The 21,397-nt window shown below is 39.1% G+C and overlaps 1 protein-coding gene across 1 annotated transcript in view; it reads right to left on the bottom strand.

The window, feature by feature from the left end:
• The window catches only part of MRPS9 (mitochondrial ribosomal protein S9), a 55,905-nt gene extending 34,819 nt beyond the window's left edge, over positions 1 to 21,086 (bottom strand). Inside the window, exons 1-2 of the mRNA XM_049784424.1 lie at positions 20,959 to 21,086; positions 11,031 to 11,210 (exon numbers count right to left, since the gene is read on the bottom strand). Of these exons, the coding sequence (XP_049640381.1) occupies positions 11,031 to 11,210; positions 20,959 to 21,081 (303 nt within the window). The 5' untranslated portion in view covers positions 21,082 to 21,086. The remainder of the gene's footprint in view (positions 1 to 11,030; positions 11,211 to 20,958) is intronic.
• Positions 21,087 to 21,397: the final 311 nt, after the last annotated feature.

Below are 21,397 nucleotides of genomic sequence, written 5' to 3'. Positions count from 1 at the left end.
TATTAGGAAACCCAGCTGTATCTTTAGGTCATGCTTTAGTCATGTAGATCAAACAAAGGGATACTTATTTTGTGAACTTTTTTCTTCTTAAAACCAGATACTTGACACCTCACCTTTTCTGAAGGAGAAAAGGTAAAGTTTTGAATAAATGAAACAATAGTTCCCATTTGGAAAAAGATGCTTTTCGATCCAAACCTCACTAAACATGAAACTCCAAGAAAGTTAGATGGCTGGACATGGAAAGTGAAATCAAACCTTAGGAGGCAACATGGGTGAATTTCTGTATCACCTGGATAAATCAAAATCTTGAACTTGATTCAAAATTCATAAGCAAAAAAAAATAAAATTGGCCAACTACACTTATGAAAAACAAAAACAAAATAAAGATATGGATGAATGCATCCATAATAAGTAGAATTGAGACTATTTAATATACCACTTTTCAACAAACAGGAGCAAAAATCTAAGTTCAACAGCAGTGCTGGCAAGGATATAGCCTCAGATACCTTGCTGTGTGTCATACAAGTCTACAGATTGACACTGACAGCCCAAATCCAAAACAACTGGTAATTGATGAAAATACAATATTAGAAACAACCAAATTCCCTTATGTAAGAAACTGATTGAATAAATTATGATAACTCTATGAAATCAAGTAGTCTTTAGTAATAAAAAAAAAAGAGAGACAAAGTTAAAGCACTTGCTTTGCATATGGTCGACACTGGTTTGATCTCTGGCATCACATCCAATCCCAGAGTACTGGTATGGATTATTTCCAAACACAGAGCTGAATACCATCACATGAGGCCCACTCCACACAACCCCACAAAAGACTGAGAAAATCAGAATATAGGGGCCGGCGCGGTGGCACTAGAGGTAAGGTGTCTGCCTTGCTAGCGCTAGCCTAGGACAGACCGCGGTTCGATCCCCCCGCGTCCCATATGGTCCCCCAAGCAAGAAGCGACTTCTGAGCGCCTAGCCAGGAGTAACCTGAGTGTTACCGGGTGTGACCCAAAAACCAAAAAAAAGAAAGAAAAGAAAAAAAGAAAAAAAAGAAAAAAGAAAATCAGAATATCAAAAAAAAGGTCTGTAGTATGCAGCTTTAGTACCTATAAGAAATAGAAATAAAAAACACACAGGAAAAATGTTCATGGTTTAATGGCATATTGAGAGGGCAACATAAACAAGTCAAGAAAAAGTGCAAACTAACATAAATAAATCTCTTACAAATTAGTGGGAGAAGACTGAGGATCACAGGAATAAGTATGAATCTTTGGATAAAGCTTCTTTTGTGTGCAGTTGAAGTCTGAGTCATATATGTATGTATGTTGCAGACCAAAATTTTAAAAGAAATCTTGAAATATAATGAGACCAAACAAATAAAATTGATTTAGCCACAAAATAATTACTGCAAATATTTTCCTAGTTTACTAGATAGGGTTAATTGTTAGTAGTCAGTCATGTTAAAATTGTAACTTGGAAATATTATGTTTATTGAATAAAAAATATTGTGGAGACCAAAGTTTTTTTATGGGCCACACTCGGCAGTGCTCAGGGATTATTCTAGGAGAACTCATGGGACATTATAGGGGATGGCATGGATTAAAGCAAGGTCAGCCGCATACAAGGCAAATGCCATTCCTGCTGTGCTATTGCTCCAGCCCTGTGGAGACCTACTTTTTGTAAGAGAAGAAGAGATGCAGGGCCGGAGCAGTGGCGCAAGCTGTAAGGCATCTGCCTTGCAAGCGCTAGCCTAGGATGGACCGCGGTTTGATCCCTGGGAGTCCCATATGGTCCCCCAAGCCAGGAACAATTTCTGAGCACATAGCCAGGAGTAACCTTTAAGCATCAATGAGTGTGGCCCCCAAACAAACAAAAAACAAAAAAAAAAGAGAAGAGATGCAAAATACAAAATAAAATGTCAAACATATTAGAGTTAGATAAATCAACATAAACTCATAATCTTTAAAAATTTGTTTTTGCATTTATTCCTCTAAATAAATTGAGTTGTATTTCAGAGAAAGTATTCTCTGTAAATGTGCATGCAGTAACATAACACTTTTTGAATCTTATGATCATGAAGAAAATGTACTAGTGCTTTTGAATGCATGGATAGACACTACCCAGCCATTTTAAGGTTGAAAGAATTTTTAAAAGCCCAGCTAGCATGCAGAAGAAATGTTCAATAGACATTAGCCATACCAAAATGTTTCACCTCTAGGAAACACTTTCCTCCATTATTTGAGGACTAGTAAAACAAACCATTCATTCACCAACTATTCTTCAGGAAAACAGACAAATAGCTAGCTCAGGAGCCATCAAAACCAGACTACAAAACTGAGTTCAAGGACAGTTAGCCATTTGGTGGCAAAATTAGACAAAACACTGAAGGTGCTTAATGAAAAATAAATTGATCTTGGGTATAATAAACTGTATTCAACACATATCCATCCTACCTGGTTTCTAGGTAGTCTTTTAGCTTGGTAAAAAGATATCCCTTCTATCCCTGCCACATGCTATTTCAGCAGTGGAGACAAAAGAGGGACTTAAGATGTGCTGTTACAACATTATACAGGAAAGAATGGGCTAAAACGATACACCTCTGCCTTGCTTGACCGGAAATCTCCGGTTCTAGTTCAAGCCATGGCTGGAATAAATGTGCACAGGAACCCGTGGTAAAGCCAAACGGGTCTATTGGGAGTCTTGGGGCCTGGAGGTTGATTTTAGCAGAAAGGCAGGTGCACAAACTCCTTCAAATAGTATTCACCAAAATGCTCCATGCCTTTTCCTTCCTAACCCTTGTTTGTGCCCTGGATCTGCTAATCAGTTTTTCTCAAAAATCACAAGCTCAAGAGCCTCCTTTTAGCATCAGCCCTGGAACCTCACAGGTGGCTGAGACCTAGACACTCAATTGGTACTTACACTCCATAGCTTTTGCCCCACAAGATGAAAACTCTTCATGGAAAGCAAAGTCTCCCAAGGGTTACTCTTTGCAGCCATGTGGCTTCTTCAAAATACCCTTTAACTTAAAAAAAAATGTAGTTTTCCACTTGGACATAAAGCTACAGTGGGTATTTCGAACAAAATAGCTAGTGTTCACTTAGGCAGCATATATATATACACAACCATGATTACTATACTAAAGCCTGAGAAGCAAGAAAGCTATTTCTACATACAAACTTGAGATTAAAGACTGGGCTGGGTAAAAGGTTCAGAGAATATGACAAATGAAGACAAAGAAAGTATTCAAGTATTCCAGTCTTTTTGCAGGCCGTTTTCCTGATCAGAAATATCTATGTAAGTATGATTTTTAAGTGTAGAATTTCAATGTGCTAAGTGATATGAAAGTCAGAAAACCAATGGAGGACAGTGAGAAGGGGAATCTGGCTTTTTGGTTAATGTAAATCCTTCTATCAACTGCTAATTCTCCACTATTCCCTGAAGCATATGGCACATGAGAAATATTGAAGGAAAAAATGCCAAGAGGAAAAGGTGAAGCCTTCAAGTATTTTAAAATCTGAAGTAAATTGGCATTTCACATCTGACCTGTGCTTTGGCCTGCTTGGACCAACTTACCAGAAATTCATAGTCATTTAATGATATAAGAACCTTTTCTGGAGGGATGGGAAAGGGATATATCTGGCAGTGCTCAGCACTCTGTAAACCACAAATATGTAGTGCTGGGGGCTTAAACTGGGGTTAGCCACAGGCAAGGAAAACATCTTATTTCCTAGACTATCCCTGCAGTTCCCAAATAATTACTTTTTCACTTACAAACCATCACCACCACCACCACCGCCACCAACAACAACAACTCCCTATTATTTAAATTCAAGAAGTATTCAACCCTGGGTCAGTACAGTGGATAGGGTGCTTGCCTTGCCCAGGGCCAACATGGGTTCAATCCCTTGCATCTCCTTTGGTCCTTGAAACTGACAAGCATGATCCCTGAGTACATAGTAGGAAGTAAGCAAAACAAAACAAAACAATACAAAAAGAAATACCAAATCTTTCTGTAAAATAAATAAATCTATCTTCAATCTATCCACTTGGACTTGATTCTTCAAGAAGCTGAAAAGAATATTAGTTGCCCAATGTTTTTTATTTATTTTAGACTTCATATTTTTATGTCAAGAGATCTTTTCTCGGGGCCGGAGAGATAGCATGGAGGTAAGGCATTTGCCTGGCATGCAGAAGGATGGTGGTTCAAATCCCGGCATCCCATATGGACCCCTGAGCAGCCTGAGCAACTTCTGGGTGTAGAGCCGGGAGTAACCTCTGAGAGCTGCTGGGTGTGACCCTCCCCCCACCAAAAAAAAAAAAAAAAAAGAGAAAAAAAGAGATCTTTTTCTCAGATGACAAAGCAGACTTTAGATGTAGTTTATAGCTTTAATACTAATAATCATTAATATCTACAACTCCATACCTAAGTCACAAAATCAATGCCTGATTCTGATTTAAGACTGATGATGCCTTACATTTTCAATTTCACATTCACTCAGAAAAATCTGAGCCATAGAAATACAAAACAAAGCATTTTCCTACATTTCCAGCTTTCAATTTCCTATATTTACTTGTGGAATTTGTACAGAATTTAACTTGGCAATGTTTATGGTGTTTTAAACTGATGTCACATTTGAAAGAAAGCTGTTAATATATGGCTTGGGTTCAATGATTGGTTGTCACAAAAAAAAAAACAACAAACCAACCCTGCTCCTTCCAGGAAAAAGAAAATGTTGAGACCTATATGCTTAATATTAAGTATAGAACCCTTCAGAAATATACGTAGACCACAACATCGCTTACCTGAAGCCCAAACCAAAAAATGCTAATGAGAATAAGTCAATTTTTTAAAAAAAAGTACACCATGGAGTAAGGTGATTTTCATTTGTAAACAAGTTTATTCTCTTTCTTTTTTTAGACTTTAATTAGAATACTAATACTGCAAAGGTCTCCTAAAATGAAGGCAAAGTATTAAAACTATATTCTTAGACTTAAGTCAAAGTACAAAAGGCCTGCAGACTGAACCCAGGAGAAGCACTGGGTCAGGAATGCAATCTCTATTAATTAGGTATCCCAGCTGGGCAGTGGGCTTGCAGCTGTTAACTTGATCAATGACTTACCTAAATGTCATCTCTACTGATTCGCTTATAAATTACCAGCAAGTGAGACTAATGTACAGGTGCTAATTTATTTAAACTGTTCTCTACAGTTCTACATAGCTTTATAAACTGCATCTGGCACCTAATGTTAGCTGTCAGTTGTACTTAGACATGCCTGTCCTAACGACTCTGTTCATTAGAACTGAGCACAAATTATGAAATATTGTGAAAAATGATACATCAAATGGAATGGGCACAGCAAATCAATTAGAGAAACTTCATACAGCACATTCACACTTAGGAGAATAAAACATTCTGGTTTCAGAATGAGGCCTATAATACCAATTAAAAAGTAATTGGTAGACTTCAGGAGTGTGATATATCAATTTGCTGGCTTTTTTCCTGAAATTCTACAGTGATGTGGAACTTAACTTTTAATTCCCGAATAAAGACATTAGTAGATGCAAGTGAAACTCTGTTTTCCAAATATTTACTATCGCTGAAATGTCTCCAAATTAAAATATAGAAGTGATACTATTTTAATTCAAAAATTAAAATGTAAATATCAGTGGTCATCAGTAATTTTTGTTTATACAATTACAGGGCTTTTTGGGGGGAGTTGTGGGGGTCAACAACCTAAGGTGTTCAGTGCGTACTCCTTGCTCTGCACTTGGTAGTGCTCAAAGGACCATATGGGATGCTGAGAACAGAACATGGGTTGGTCACTTGCAAGGCAAGCACTCTACCCACTGTACTACCAATCCAGGCCCCTGTTTACATGATTTTAAGAAAAGGAAATTCTGCTGGTACACGTGAAAAGGGCTGAAAAATTTCGTAATAGTAAGCAGCAGATTATGTCTATTCTAGCATAATGGCGAGCTGCAATGCATTTAATAATCAACTCAACAGTCTTTCACTTTGGTTCACTACTTGAGGAAAAAGATGAGCTAGATTCTTTGTTACATTCTATGGGCCTCACTTCTTTCCCATCTCTAGATACATAAAATTTGACCAAACTGTAACAGCTTTACATTGAATTACCAGACCCACTTAGTTCAACAAGCCCTCCTCTTCACAAATGTTGTTACAGCCAAAAACACTTTACAGACAGGTCAACAATTGGCAGTCACCTGGATAAAGGATTGTGGAACAGGAATTGAGAACCATAGCGTTAAGATCTAGTCTCAAAATATCTAGCATGTTTTTAAGAACTTTTAGTAAGACATGCTGTGTGGGTCCAATGATCTTCGACAGTGTGTGCACACTGGTCTTGGGTGCTGTGTATACAATCATTTTATATTCTGTGTGTGCATTGATTTTAGGCACTGTGTGTAAGTACATCGTGAGCACACACAATGAATTTAAAGGAACACTCTTTCTCTCTGTACATAGCCAAAGGGAATGAGTAGAGCTGTAGTTCAATGAGCAAGAACAGTAGTTGGGTTCTTTATCTTTAGGCAACAATTAAACTATTTTTGAAATGGAAACCTTTGTATCAACCCATAACTATTTTTTGCTTGATAAAATTTTTTTCCTTTGATTTCTATTTTTCCAGCTAAATGTGTTTTTATATGAATAGAACGAATTTTTTTTTTTGGGGGGGGGTCACACCTGGCAGCACTCAGGGGTTACTCCTGGCTCTGTGCTCAGAAATCACTCCTGGCAAGCTCGGGGACTATCTGGGATGCCAGGATTCTAATTGGGGTTTGTCCTGTGTTGGCAGCATGCAAGGCAAATGCCTTACCTCTGTGCTATTGCTCCAGCCCCTAAATATAACAATTTTTGCCAATCTTCTTGGGTCCAAAGAGAAGTACAGTGGGGAGGGTGTTTGACTTGCATGCGGCTGATCCAGGTTCAATCCCCAGCATTCCACATGGTCCTCTATGTATCACCAGGAGAAATTCCCAAGTGTAGAGCGAGAAGTAAGTTCAGAGCATGGCCACACTATCTTGTCAATATTTTTCCTCTTTTTATTTAGATCCTGATGGCAAACCTATGGCATGGATGCCAGCTGTGGCCTTGCAGCTGGCATGTGGGAACGTCCGAAATTAAGATATGTGGCACAGCGGGAGGCGAGTGTGCTGGTGTCTGCTTTGCAGCTCACTTGGCAACAGGGCCAGACTGGCCATTGGGAGGACCGGGCATTGTGTAGTCGGTCTCTGAAAAACGTTAGCCATCATTGATTTAGATGGTCTTGGCATGGTTGGTAACACTACAAAAATAGACATAGCAAAATAAAAAAGGTTTATGACATAGCTTCACAAAATTTATCAAAAAAGACAGTCTCAAAGAGAAGGCCAAAAAGATGCTGCAGAACTAAGGCACTTGCCATGCACTCAACTGATTTGGTTTGATCCCCAAGCACTCAGATGCGATCTCTAGACCCTGCAATGCTGGGTATGGCCCTAAATCCCAAGTCCTCCTGCCAACAACCAAAAAAACCCAAACATCTGATTTCTTCTATAAATATGGTAAATGCATATTCTTTTTTTGGGGGGACACAGTTTTTGGGCTATATATAGAAGTACTTGGGTATAACTTTAATTCTGTAATCAAGGATCAGTCTTGGTGATACTGAGAGAACATGTGTGGTATTAGGGATCAAATTTAGGTTGGCCACTTGCAAGATAAGTGCCCTCCCTGTTGTACTATTTGTTTAGTAAGGCATCACTTAATAGCAAAAATCTTTAACATAACCTTGAGCTAACATAGGTAGTAGATATCAACTTAAAACTTAAAAGCAGAAGAGACTTTATCTTTTTTCAAACTTGATTGATACTTTAAGGAGAAGTAATTTACTTATTTGGAATAATTTTTACGTCAATGCCAAACAACTTCTGCAATCCAAAATATATACAACCTTGTCCATGTAGATATTATTTTGTCTGCACTTGTTTTGCTAACAATTTTGTTGGAGTTTTGAAATCTAATTGGTACTGACCTATATTTTTTGTCTTAGAGTATTTTAATCTTATTTAGATTTAAGGTTGTACAATATTCTCTTCTATTTTCACAAGATTTAATCCTGTAAATATTTGGTTCAGTTCATCAGTACCAATGGACTTGGGATCTGGGGAATAGGGACGTACTGCTTGCTGTGTTGGTGATACTTGTTATATTCATACCTCTTTTGTTTTGAATGTGGATCTACTTTCTCTCTTGTGACCAGGTATTTTCTCTTAACTGTTATCATCAGAGTCTTTCACAACCAATTTAACTTGCCACTAGGGCTTTTGTTTGGTTTTTGGTTTTTGGGTCACACCCAGCTGTGCTCAGGGCTTACTCCTGTCTCTGCAAAAAGGTACTTTAGGGTGTGGTGAACCAGGTTGCTTGTGTACAAGGTGAGCACCTTTGCTTGTTTCACAAGTCTTTTAAATCACCTGAGACTGAATGGTGGAAGGAACTGAAACTTAAGTCACTTAAGAAAGAGAAGGGGACCTTAGGATATAAAAAATTATTTCATGCTCATAGACTGGCATTCAAAACATTCATCCAAAAATGTATGTAGACATTATTCATTGTAGCATAGGTAAGATATGAAACCAATGTAGGTGTCGCACGACAGATAAGTGGACAATAAAAATGTGATATACGTACATAACAGGATACTATGCAGCTACAAGAAACAATGCAGCTAGCTTTGGGTAAAACTGAAGGATATGTTAGATGAAGTGAGTCAGAAAAAAGGACAAACAGAATGGTCTCACTTATTTGTGATATATAGATGAGGGATGAGGGAATGCAAGTCATTAAAGAAATACTTAGATCACTTTTGACCCTGGAGTATATAGAAAGGAAAAGGACAGGAAAGAAATTAAGGGTGAAGAAGAGGAAGGAAAGTAACAAGGGAAATGGTCAAGGGTCTCAGGTATATGGGTGGGGCAAAGGTGTAGCTATATATACACAAATCATAGAATCATCAACACTGAAAACTTGATTGAGATCCAGACAGTAACAACCAAACTGAAAATGTTTGGAGGCAGGTCAGAGGATGGGAGGGAACCTGAGGATACTCATGGAGAAATTGACACTAGTAATGAGACTGTTGGAAGAACATTAAATGCCGGAGAGATAGCATGGGTAGGGCATTTGCCTTTCATGCAGAAGGTCAACTGGTTTGAACCCCGGCATCCCATATGGTTCCAGAGCGTGTCAGGAGCGATTTCTGAGCATGGAGCCAGGAGTGACCCCTGAGTGCTGCCGGGTGTGACCCAAAAACCAAAAACAAAAAAATTATAAATAACTTTGTAAATCAAGGTATATATATATATATGTATATATATATTAATAAAAACAAAATAATTTTTAAAAATAAAAAACACTTGGTAAAACAACTAACCCCATCAAAAAATGGGGAGAAGAAATGAACAGACACTTTGAAAAAGAAGAAAGGCAAATGGCCAAAAGGCACATGAAAAGATGTTCAACATCACTAATCATCAGGGAGATGCAAATCAAAACTACTATGAGGTACCACCTCACGCCACTGAGATTGGCACACATCACAAAAAAGGAAAACAAGCAGTGCTGGCGGGGATGTGGAGAGAAAGGAACTCTTTTTCACTGCTGGTGGGAATGCCGTCTAGTACAACCTTTATGGAAAGTGATATGGAGATTCCTTCACAAACTGGAAATTGAGCTTCCATACGATCCAGCTATACCACTCCTAGGAATATACCCAAGAAACACAAAAATACAATACAAAAATCCCTTCCTTACTCCTATATTCATTGCAGCGCTATTTACAATAGCCAGACTCTGGAAACAACCAAGATGCCCTTCAACAGATGAGTGGCTGAAGAAACTGTGGTACATATACACAATGGAATACTATGCAGCCATCAGGAGAGATGAAGTCATGAAATTTTCCTATACATGGATGTACATGCAATCTATTATGCTGAGTGAAGTAAGTCAGAGGGAGAGAAAGACGCAGAATGGTTTCACTCATCTATGGGCTTTAAGAAAAATGAAGGACATTTTTAACAGTATCTCAGAGACAAGAGAGATGAGGGCTGGTAGGTGCAGCTCAGGACATGCAGCTCATCACATAGAGTGATGAGTGCAGTTGGAGACATGACTACACTGAAAACTATCATAACAATGTGAATGAATGAGGGAAGTGGAAAGCCTGTCTCGAGTACAGGTGTAGGGGGATGGGGAGGAGGGAGATCTGGAAAATTGGTGGTGGGAATGTTGCACCGGTGAAGGGGGGTGCTCTTTACATGACTGTAATCATACAACTATAATCATGTTTGTAATCACGGTGTTTAAATAAAGAAAAAAAAAACACTTGGTAATGCTGGGGGATCAAACTCAGGCATATGCTTTACCAGTTATCTCCTTGGCTCTATGTCACTTTATAAAAATCAGAAAAATCTTTAAAGCTGATAATTCTTGCCAACAAAAATAGTATCATTACTGTTTTTTCTTGGTATTATAATAATACTGATAGAGTCCTATCCCTAATTCTCAAATTGCTTAGAACATGTTCTCATTTTGAACATGTAAATTCTGGGGCCAAAGTGATATTAGATAGTACAGAAAGTAGGACGATTGCCTTGCATGCGGCCAACCCAGCTTAGATCCCCAGTATCCCATAAGGTCCCCCAAGACTGCCAGGAGTAATTTCTCAGTGCAGAGCCAGAAGTAACATCTAAGTAACACTAGGTGAAGCCCCCACCCCCACCCCCAAACAAAGGGGGCAAACAACAAAAAATAAGTTCAACTAATGAAAACACTGGGCTTAGATTTACATGTGGGATTTCTGGTAATCATGAATATATTTTCATTTCCACTTATTTTATCATTTTGTAAGAAAGCTGAATTTAAGGCATCACAGCTATTTCCAAATCTACTACATATCAAAAGACTTTTGATATCTAAAACTCTACAGCAATTAATTTCCAGCTGAGGAACAGTACTTACATCAATGTCCTCCTGGGTGAAAGTTTCTGGATCTTCTCCCATCATATTGGCTAAATGTCTCTTTCCTAGGTTGAACTCTTCAATCTGCTTTTTAATAAAATCTGCCGTGTAAGATTCCCGTCTTAAAGCTGCAGCATTTTTCTTTGTCGTTACAACCGTGGCATGTCTTAGCCTTATTATCTATGAGAAAATAAAATGTGGAAAAGAAAATAAAGATTTTTTTCAATTAAACACTTATCACTACCTTGAAACAAAACACCATTCCAATAATTGTCTCTTTTACTATAGTACTCAGTTGGCAGGAATTTAGAAGGAAAAAGATTAAAAAAAAAAAAAAGAGTCTAAAATGATGGGCTGGTGCAATAGCACAGTGGTAGGGCATTTGTTTTGCATGCAGCTGACCCAGGATGGACCAGGATTCTATTCCTGGCGTCCCATATGGTCCCAAAGCCAGGAGCGATTTCTGAGCTCATAGTCAAAAATAACCCCTGAGCATCACCAGGGGTGACCCCCCCCAAACAAAAACAAAAACAAAAAAAAATCTAAAAGGAAGTTGTTAAGACATTGGTCGCCAGTTCAAAAGCTTGACTTTTAAATGCCTATGCTTACAAATACTATCATTTCATTATATTAAAAACAAAAACATCAATGATATGCAACCTCCTTAGCTAAAGCAAATATCTGAATGTGATACCAGAGTTGGTGTCAACTAATTATCACAACTGATAAGAACAGGAAAGCGGAGATGGAAAGAAATGTACACGTATTTGGAAATACATCCTTAGGCCGAGGTACTACGAAAACCATCTTTAATTCTCCCAGTGACAACTTTGGCTAAGCATGAGACTTCATTCCCTAGTTCTTAGTTAAGTTGGCATAATGAAGAAACTTTCAGTAAATGTCAAGACTATTTATTGAGTTGGGCTCAACCCTTTTAAGTTACCAGTCATCACATTTCATCTCTAGCTGCTGATTCTTTCTATGCTGTAGCACTAAGAATTGCCCCCCTCCCCCCCCAAAGACAATGTAAAGAACTAGAGAAAATACTTCCAAAGGTCAAACTAGACTTTTGCTGCATTCAGTAACTGAACAGATCTTTCAGGTTCTGGCTTTTCTCAGAATCTTAAGTCTGTGGTTCTCACCCTTTATCAGTGATTTTCAACACTCTAGAAGCAACAGTCAGGTTGTAGAAACTGCACCTTATGAACTCTAATTCATTTCTCTTTTCCTAATATGAAAAAGTCTTTCCTTCATATCACCAGCAATACCACCTCTTTATACTCATTCCTAGCACTTTGAGAATAGATTCTAAAGTCTCTAAAGCTATTTGTCATTAAAGTTACATTAGAAACACTTTATTAAATTAAAAAAATTAATGTAATTCAATAAATTACAAAAATTCAATAAATTACATGAAACCATATTTTTCCTCTGAAAAAACAAAGAATATATTTTTTTAAGTTTTCGGCCGCATCTGGCTGTGCTCAGTGATCATTGCTAGAAGCTCTTACTGGACCATATGTGCTGCTAGGGATCAAAACCTCATTGTCCATGTGCAAGTCAAGTGCCTTAGCCCTTGTACATCTCTCTGGGCCAGGATATTTTTGTTTGGTTGGTTTGGTTTGGTTGATAGGCCTAGTGGTGGCCAGGGCTTACTTCTGGTTCTGTGCTCAGGGATTAGTCCTGGCAGTGCTCAAGAGGCCATATGTGGTGCCAGGGATTAAATCTGGCTGAATGCAAATCAATAGTCTTACCCATTGTCCTATCTGGCTTGCTTACTCAAAATAATATTTTTTATTAAACAACAATTCTATGTTCTTATTATGCCTTCTAAATCCACAATTTTACTATCAACAGGAAAACAGAGCCCAGGACTACTGCTCCCTAGTTCGTTTGGCATTCTATAAATCAGACTATTTTTCTACTCCCGCTCCCACACTCAAGTGCCAAGTCTACTGTCACCAATTTCCCAGTGTGCTAGTTTTATTATCCTTTTTCTTTCTTTTTCCAGATTGTTCTGATTTAAAAAATAATTCTATGGCTTTTTTGAATAATGCAAAATATTTCTTCCCATTCAAAGCAAAGAGAAAATCTCCCTAAAAATTATGACATAGTTATGAATTTGGAGATGAAAAAGCAGTTGTGTAAGACATTCTCCCAAACATTCTCTTGCCAAAATAATGAGGACACCGTAGGCTTTGAAAATTGTAGAACAAAATTTTTTCTATGATGACAAAATCTATATTGTAAGAGGTAGACCCTACCAATAGCTAACCACAGCTCTCACAAGAGAAACAAGTCACCCTGTGAATATGACCCCATTCATTGAACCAATGAATTTTAGTGGGAGAGTTAAATTAGGAAAGAAAAGCACTGACTTCAATTCTGACACCATGAATTTGAAAAACATGATGAACATCTTATTGGAGATCTAACTGAGAGATACAGAGAGATACATGGGTTAGTAATCAGCCTGGGACACAAGACAGGCAACATCAGAGCAGGGGAAATGGCAGGCATTAGTGTTAGATTGAGAAATGGCTTCTGTACTCTGCAAACAAATTGCTGTGAGAGAGAAAAAAAAGCAAAAGATAAAAGGTTACTTATGGACACTACTTTATTTATTTTGTGAAATAAATATTGGCCATAACAAAACGTAGCAGATGGCAAGTTTGATCGACTGAATATTTCATATTCAATGGCCAATACAGAAAGAAAAATAAAAGAAAATAATTATCTATTTATTCTTGGATATGAGCCAGAAAACCAAAAATCTGCATCCATACTATGACTGTAATATGCCTTATCAAACACCTTTAGATTCCCCATGCACTTTCTTTGGTATACAACATACTACTTCACAAGAGTTCTCACTTATTAGATTGCTCCCTTTGGTATACCAAAGTATTTCACTCTTGTGCAAATTTATCTTAGATTCAATTCCACTGGATCAACCTTTTATTTCCTTTCTTTTGTAATAATATTGTCCATATTTTTAATTTAAATTTTGGGTTCATTTATATTTTTCTTAAGTATATAATACACCATGGTTTGGATAGTCCAGCAGTACCATCTGTAGTCCAGAAGCTACTTGGATTCCATCCCCAGTCCACATAGTCATGGAGTATCATCAAGAATAGCCCTAGAAACCCCAGAGCACCAAGTACCACTTGGGAAAACCAGGTAATCCCCAGTACCTCAGGGAACAAGTAGCACTGAGCAGCACTGGGTCCTCAGACCCTTGCACTGAAACACAGGTCTAGTTAACTAAGAATTGCTTTTCAGGTGGGGTCCCTGCCTCCTGAGCAAACTCTACAAGCCTCCTTTCTCCAATCTACCCTAATCCTAGAGAAAAGAACATCCCATTTAAATGGATTTTAACAGATTTTTTTTCCCTGTGTTTTCATCTTATTTAACTTTTAATTTATTATTACTGTTTCCATCCTGTTTTTCCCTTTTGCCACAAGGTTTTTTTTTTCTTGTTGTTGTTTTGCTTTTCATTTGGTAGTTTGGGTAGTATAGGTTCTGCTTTTACATTACATTCAGTGGTAATTATGTACATATCTGAATAAAAATAAAACTGCATCCACCAAATTCTGCCTACTGTTCTCTTCTCCAATCGTAGTAATTACACAGATACCAGCTTCTATTTGTCTAACTTCTTTTTCTTTTTTCCTGTGTTCTGTGATTTTGTTGTTGTTGTTGTTGTTGTGTGTGCGCGTGCCACACTTGGTGGCGCTCAGGGGTTATTCCCGGCTCTGTACTCAGATATCACTCCTGGCTCAGGGGACCATATGGGATGCTAGAGATCAAAACGATGTCCACCTTGGGTCAGTCACGTGCAGGGCAAATGTCCTACCAATGTGCTATCATTCCGGCCCCTGTTCTGTGATTTTTAAACATTACATTTTCCTGTTCATTATGTACTATTAAAAAAATCTTAGAACTCTCCTCCACTAAATCTTTTTCTTAAAGAAGCAGCTATAGTAAAATAGTCTTTCATTTGTACTGAGTAGATATTCTTTTATATTTGCATCCTCCTCTACTACATTATTTTTGTTTCTACATTTTAACCTCATTTCAAGTGACTGATTACTAACTCAAAGACTCACTTCATTAAAAGTTATTGTCACTAGTTTGCATATTTTGTGACATGAGACAAGATATCCTTAGTTTTATCATTAATGAGGCTTAAAATTATTTGCACAGGTTTGTTTGTTTTGTGTTTTTGGTGAAGCTAGTTTACTGATTTAGAAAGATGTAAGGGGAAAGAAAGGAGAAGAGAACAGAGGCTTCTCCAGAATGGAAATAAAAAGCAAAGAAACATAAAGACAAACAGGTGAGATATATATTTAAGGGAGAACAAGGGCTTGAAGAGCGAGCCATTTGTCCATTTAGAAAGGTACATTTTAAAAGTCACCTTCTTGTTTTTATTTTTTAAATTCCTTTTAGGATCTTCTCGAAGTCATTTGCATACAGTGCTTAGGAATACGAAAATCTGGGGACAAAATGAGTGTAGGATAGCTAAAGTGCTTGCCCCCAAAAGGGAGAAAATAAAATGAAAATCTGTCAATTCTCTATACTGTATTTATGGAAGCCATCACAACCTCAACAGCAGAAAGTTATATTTATTAAATTCCAGCAAATAGTTAATAAGGAATTGACATTCAAGAGAGAGTTCTCTATTAGTCCATGATGGAACAGATGAGGCTGTCCGGGAAATGCCTCGATCTTTGGCTAGCCCAGACAGAATCTTAAGACTCTTGGAGAAAATCTGCTTTGCCACCCCTAAGCACAGTTCCCAGCAATTCTTTCCACAAATTCCATTTCCAAATAAAAAACTCCAAACAAATTTTCCTCAGACTTGGTTTTCAAGGGAATGGTCTGGACACGAGCTGACAGATTTGTTTCTTTTTCAAGATAATCAGGAGGTCAGACAACTATAATTTCAATCAAGCAGGTTGCCAGAGAAGCAGACACTTCCTAACAGTGCAGGGAGGCCCCAGCTTGGCCACGCGCCAATGTTACCAGGCAGTGGAACTGTAGGACTGTCGCGGAGCAATTTCCTCAGTGCAAATGGATAAAAATGGAACCAAGAATCTGCAGCTAATCTGGGTAGAAAAGAACAAAGGTTGAAGTCAGATTAAGGAAATGAAGAGAAATAGCCCCAGAATTGAGTGAGACCTTCCTGAACTGTTCTGTAGTTTGAAATCCAGTGGGGTCTGGATACCAAAGCGTCTGTTCTACTCAAGCACAGGTCGGCTCTGAGAAGGTTAAGGGATCCATAGGACTATACTTGAAACGCAGGCAGGTGTTTCCATGTTGCATGTTTTCAGTGATTTACTGTACTTTTAATGTATTCAGGATGTAGCAATTAAGATAAATCAATCTCCCAATCTGCCTCTGCTCAGAACCTCAAGGAAGGGACTGGCTCTCAGGAGGTATTTTTGGTCAGGTGCCCTAGATAACAGGTTTTCCAAGCGGTGGCCAATGGGGAAAGACTGCATTTCTATTGAGAAAAACAGGAGTGCAATTATGAAAGGGGAATAGACGTAAGATGAAATAAGAAAACTAAGATACTAAAGGAAAAACTCGCCATTTGCATTCATTTTACCATCTGTTACAAGCAAGCAATTTAGCATACTTTTCAAAATCAAATACAAAAACTTCATTTAAATTTTGATTAAAGCAAATGATTGAAAGTTATTAGACAATCAGGGTTATTAGGACACTGGGATACTGTTTACCTGCTAGGTATGGTACACATACAAAAACTATGTTTTAAAAACTATCTGTGGGCAAAAGAGACTGTGGGAGGGCGTGGGTACTAACCTCTGCCACCACAAATGGTCCCTGTGCACAATCAGGAAATACAGAATCTTAAGTAAACCCTGAGCATGGTCTGGTGTGGCTCAAAAAACAAAATGAAAATTAATTTAAAAAAGTGCAGACTCAATTATAAACTGAAACACAGAATATTATTTACATTGAAATTTACACTGAATTCAATTATATTAAAATTTAATTGAAATTGATTAAGTTACATTGAAAATTTTATTTCCAATAAAACTAAAATAGAAAAACATAAAACAAGATGGGCAAAATATTAAAAACCAGGGCACTAGGAAGTAGTACAACAAGTAGGGCATTTGCCTCCCAGGTGGCCAATCCAAGTTCAATTTCCAGCACGCTATTTGGTTCAGAACCTCGCCAGGAATGGTCCCCTGTCCAAGAGAAAAACCATTAAGAACTGGTTTGTATGACCAAGGGGTTATTATATAGTATTCTATTTTTGTGCACATTTGCATATGCTTTCTTTTTCATAACAAATGTCTACACAGTAAATTTTCTTATAGGTTCATTTAACAAACCTGAGCAACTACTTTGTGCCAGGCTAAGCATTATATCTCACCAGAAACAACTATAAAACTGAATGGAGCCGTCATAAAATGAGAATATTGCTATTCTTTCTGAGGGAAGGTATTCTCAAAGATAAAGAGACAGGGTTTTTGCTACTAGTTAGAAAAGTTTTCAATTTTTTTCTTTATTTTGAAAAAAGTAGCAGCTGCAAACTCAACTTCCTTACTATCTCACACACACAAAAATAAGAATAGAAAATGTTCACAGATACAAAATGGGTCTACAACCACATATCCCTACAGGTTAAAATTCTTTAAATATGTGATCTAAAATCAATCAGTAAGTATCTAGGAAATATCTAGTGGCATTACAAAGCACACACAGGTTATTTTATTTTACAAGAAGTCAACAAAGCTATAGAAGAAAAGCCTGAGCACACAAGCTGTTAATAATAACAAAAAAAAAATGCAAGTGGAACATTGACAGTTAAAAGGCAACTTTCATGATGGCTCCCAGGGACTCTGCCACAGGGCATGCATATGATATACTCCTAGAGCCTTGGGCTCAGCTCAAACCAAGGACTTGATTTTGATGACCAAATACTAAAGTAAGAGTTCTTTTGGAGATCAGGCTGCAAATTAAAATGAGACAGTCCTCATTTTAATACTTTACTGGCCAACCTTATCCAAGTCAGGCATGGTACTGGGCCCTAGAGAGGCCAACATGTCCCAAACTGAGTAGTCTAAAACCAATTGTAGTCCATCAGTCAGCAAGGATAGGAATCCTGCTAATGGGCATGCCCAGAGGGCTGCAAATTGGATTCCCTCTTCCATACTTTCCCAGACCTTGTGATGAATATAGCCACAGCCAACATTAACTGCTGCCTTATGGAGACCCTGAACAGAAAATCCAATGCTTGGAATCCTGATCCATAAAAACTGGGATAAATATGTCTGTTAAGTTGCCAGATTTGGGGGGGGGGGATTTGTTATGTAAAAATAAATTTATTTGCCATCCTAATTACAATGGATCACAGTAGGGCCCGGAGAGATAGCACAGTGGCGTTTGCCTTGCAAGCAGCCGATCCAGGACCAAAGGTGGTTGGTTCGAATCCCGGTGTCCCATATGGTCCCTGGTGCCTGTCAGGAGCTATTTCTGAGCAGGAGTAATCCCTGAGCACCGCAGGGTGTGGCCCAAAAAAACAAAACAACAACAACAAAAAAACAATGGATCACAGTACCCAAGTTTATATTTACTTTGTTTCATAAGTTAGAGAGGTGTGCATATGGTGACATTAATTATCAAGCTCTTTCTTTTGAGAGGGTAGGGGAATTTGAGCCATCCTTGTCAGAGCTCTGGGATTATTTCTGGCTCTGCTCTCAGGGGTTATTCTTGAAAGAGTAGGGAGACAATATGGAGTGCTAGGAATCAAAGCTAGGCAATAATTTCTTAATTCCCATACCATCTACCTGGTCTTTATCACCAGTTCTCTTCAAGAAAATTATATATTTAAAGCACATCTTAATGTTTTCTATAGTTAAAACAATGAGGGACATATTGAAACTAAGCATAAAAGACAGGGTGAGATAGCAAAAGAAATAAGCCCCTCTTACCACAAGGTTATTTTTCAGTGGGTTACCTACCAGGACTGCTCTAGAGCCAGGAGCCCACTTTCACTGTCAGGCCTGGCAAAGCTGGGCCTAAGGCTCAATGATAAGGTGCTGCCTGGAGCCTATATTGCTGGGGTGACCTCCTCACATTCAACCCTGATGGTGCCAGGAAGACCATGCAGTGCTGGGTTCAAGACAGAGATTGCATACATTCCAAGCCTTTCAGCCTTAATCCTCAACAAGGTCCCCTCCCCACATTGCAAATAAACGGAAATACTTTTAAATTAAAAAACTCAGAGAAAAAAATGTACAGAGTTGTATAAAACATCTAACACAAATGCAAATACAAAGTTATGTCTTTTTTTCTATGACTGTTTATTAGCGATTTATCATAAAGTTTATTGAGACCCTAAGATAAACCATCAGGCTGCTATGACAAATACAGGGCATTCTAATTTCAAGGAGTCCATAAATGATATAAAAACAACAGGTACTTGGGACAGAGACCTATGTTTCACAGTGAAATAAAAATATACAAGGGCCAAGCCTCCAAATACCTTCAGTTATTCTTCCATGATAGACAGTCCAATCCAACAAGTGTGTATTGACTAATGTAAAAGGTAAAGTTTAAGAACTAAAGTGCTTATTAGAAAATAGGTAAATATTATTATCAATGTGATACAGCTCTATTTTTCAGACCAGAAAGTACAGAGAGTAGAGCGTTTGCCTTGCACGTGGCAGACCCAGGTTCAATCCCTGGCATCCCATATTAGAATCATTTCAGAACACACAGCTGGAAGTAATCCATGAGGGCCACCGGGCGTGGTACAAAAAAAATGGAAAAGGGACAGCATATTTTCTAAAAATTACTTGTTTGATAAGCTTATTAAAAGATACACATTGTTTTCAATATAGTTCCCACATCCTAACTAGCATTTGACTTCTTGCCAATATCCAGTAGTGTTCGTTCCATCACTTTCCCTCTTACTTTCTACAGAGCCACACCACTTTTTCTCTCCTAGTTCCGCAGCAGCTCATTTTTGGCTTCTTGGGAGACTTGTGCCAGCTTCTTCCTGGTCCAGAACTCGTGTCCGACAACTAAACACAAGTACCCGCCTCTGCACCTCTCTGCTTGGACACCCCAGAGATGCATAAAACCTGCAACTCTCCTAGAGGACTTCATCCAGCATTCCCCCAGCCAGCTTCGAGGACCCTTGGGGTTTGTGTGCCAGTTGGGTTTAGACCTCCCGAGACGGAGAGGCACTGCCTTGCACTGGGCAACTTCTATTTGGCCTTGCTTGTAAGGGCCACACCAGGAGGTGCTCAGGACTTACGTACCCTGGCTCTAGGCTAAGGATCACTCCTGATGGGGGTTTGAAGGACCGATCCTTATAGGGGTCCTGGAGCTCAAACCTGTGTGCGAAGCAAACGTCCTATCTGCTGTTCGATTCCCGCATCCCAGTTACATTTATTTATTTATTTATTTATTATTTATTTATTTTGTTTTTTGGGTCACACCCGACAGCGCGCAGGGGATCATCCTGGCTCTCTGCTCAGAAATCGCTCCCGGCAGGCTCGAGGGGCTATATGGGATGGATGCTGGGATTCGAACCACCGTCCTTCTGCATGCAGTGCAAACGCCCTACATCCATGCTATCTCTCCGGCCCCCACTTTTATTTTTATTTTGAAGTTGCTCTTAAGTTTCCCAGGCCTGTTCCCAGTTCCCTCTCAGGGGCCGGGTCACCAACCTCCCACCCTCCCTCAGCAATGCACCACCAGCCCGGCGGTGCTTCCAGGCAGGGATCGCTGCAATTCCCTCTGCAGATGACTTCCCGCCCGAACCCGGGGTCGCTGCTGTCGCTGCAACTCTCGCCATCTCGCTCCTCCACAGTGGGGCTCAGGGGGGCCTGCGACAGGTGGCGGCGGCACAGGCTCTTCTCCGTTCTCCAGGCCTTACCTGGAATCTGACACTTGTTTGCAATTCAGCAGTCGCTGCTCTCCAGAGGGCGAAGGTAACACCCGACCCGAGGAAGAAGCGGGGTGAAAACGCAGCTCGCCGCAGTGCACTGGGGGCCGCCATGTTTGACCCTGCAAGACCCGGGCAGGAAAGCCAGGGGGCGGGGCTGAGGGCGGGCCCTAGGTACTGCGCAGGCGCTTTGGGTGTTTTCTCGCGGAGGCTGTCGGGAAGTGTGGCGGAAAAGCTTTTTATTTTTTTTTTTTTTCCCCACCTGCTCAATTGGGGATGGAGGGAGGGCACAGTGTTCCTCTGCCTCTTCCTAAGAACTCTACTCTTTCCCCCGCGCCTGCCAGGAGCTATTTCTGAGCAGACAGCCAGGAATAACCCCTGAGCACCGCCAGGTGTGGCTCAAAAACCAAAAAAAAAAGAACTCTACTCT

This window comes from Suncus etruscus, chromosome 12, assembly GCF_024139225.1.
Source record: "Suncus etruscus isolate mSunEtr1 chromosome 12, mSunEtr1.pri.cur, whole genome shotgun sequence".
Taxonomy (NCBI): Eukaryota; Metazoa; Chordata; class Mammalia; order Eulipotyphla; family Soricidae; genus Suncus; species Suncus etruscus.
This window is presented reverse-complemented; position numbering and strand designations above follow the sequence as displayed.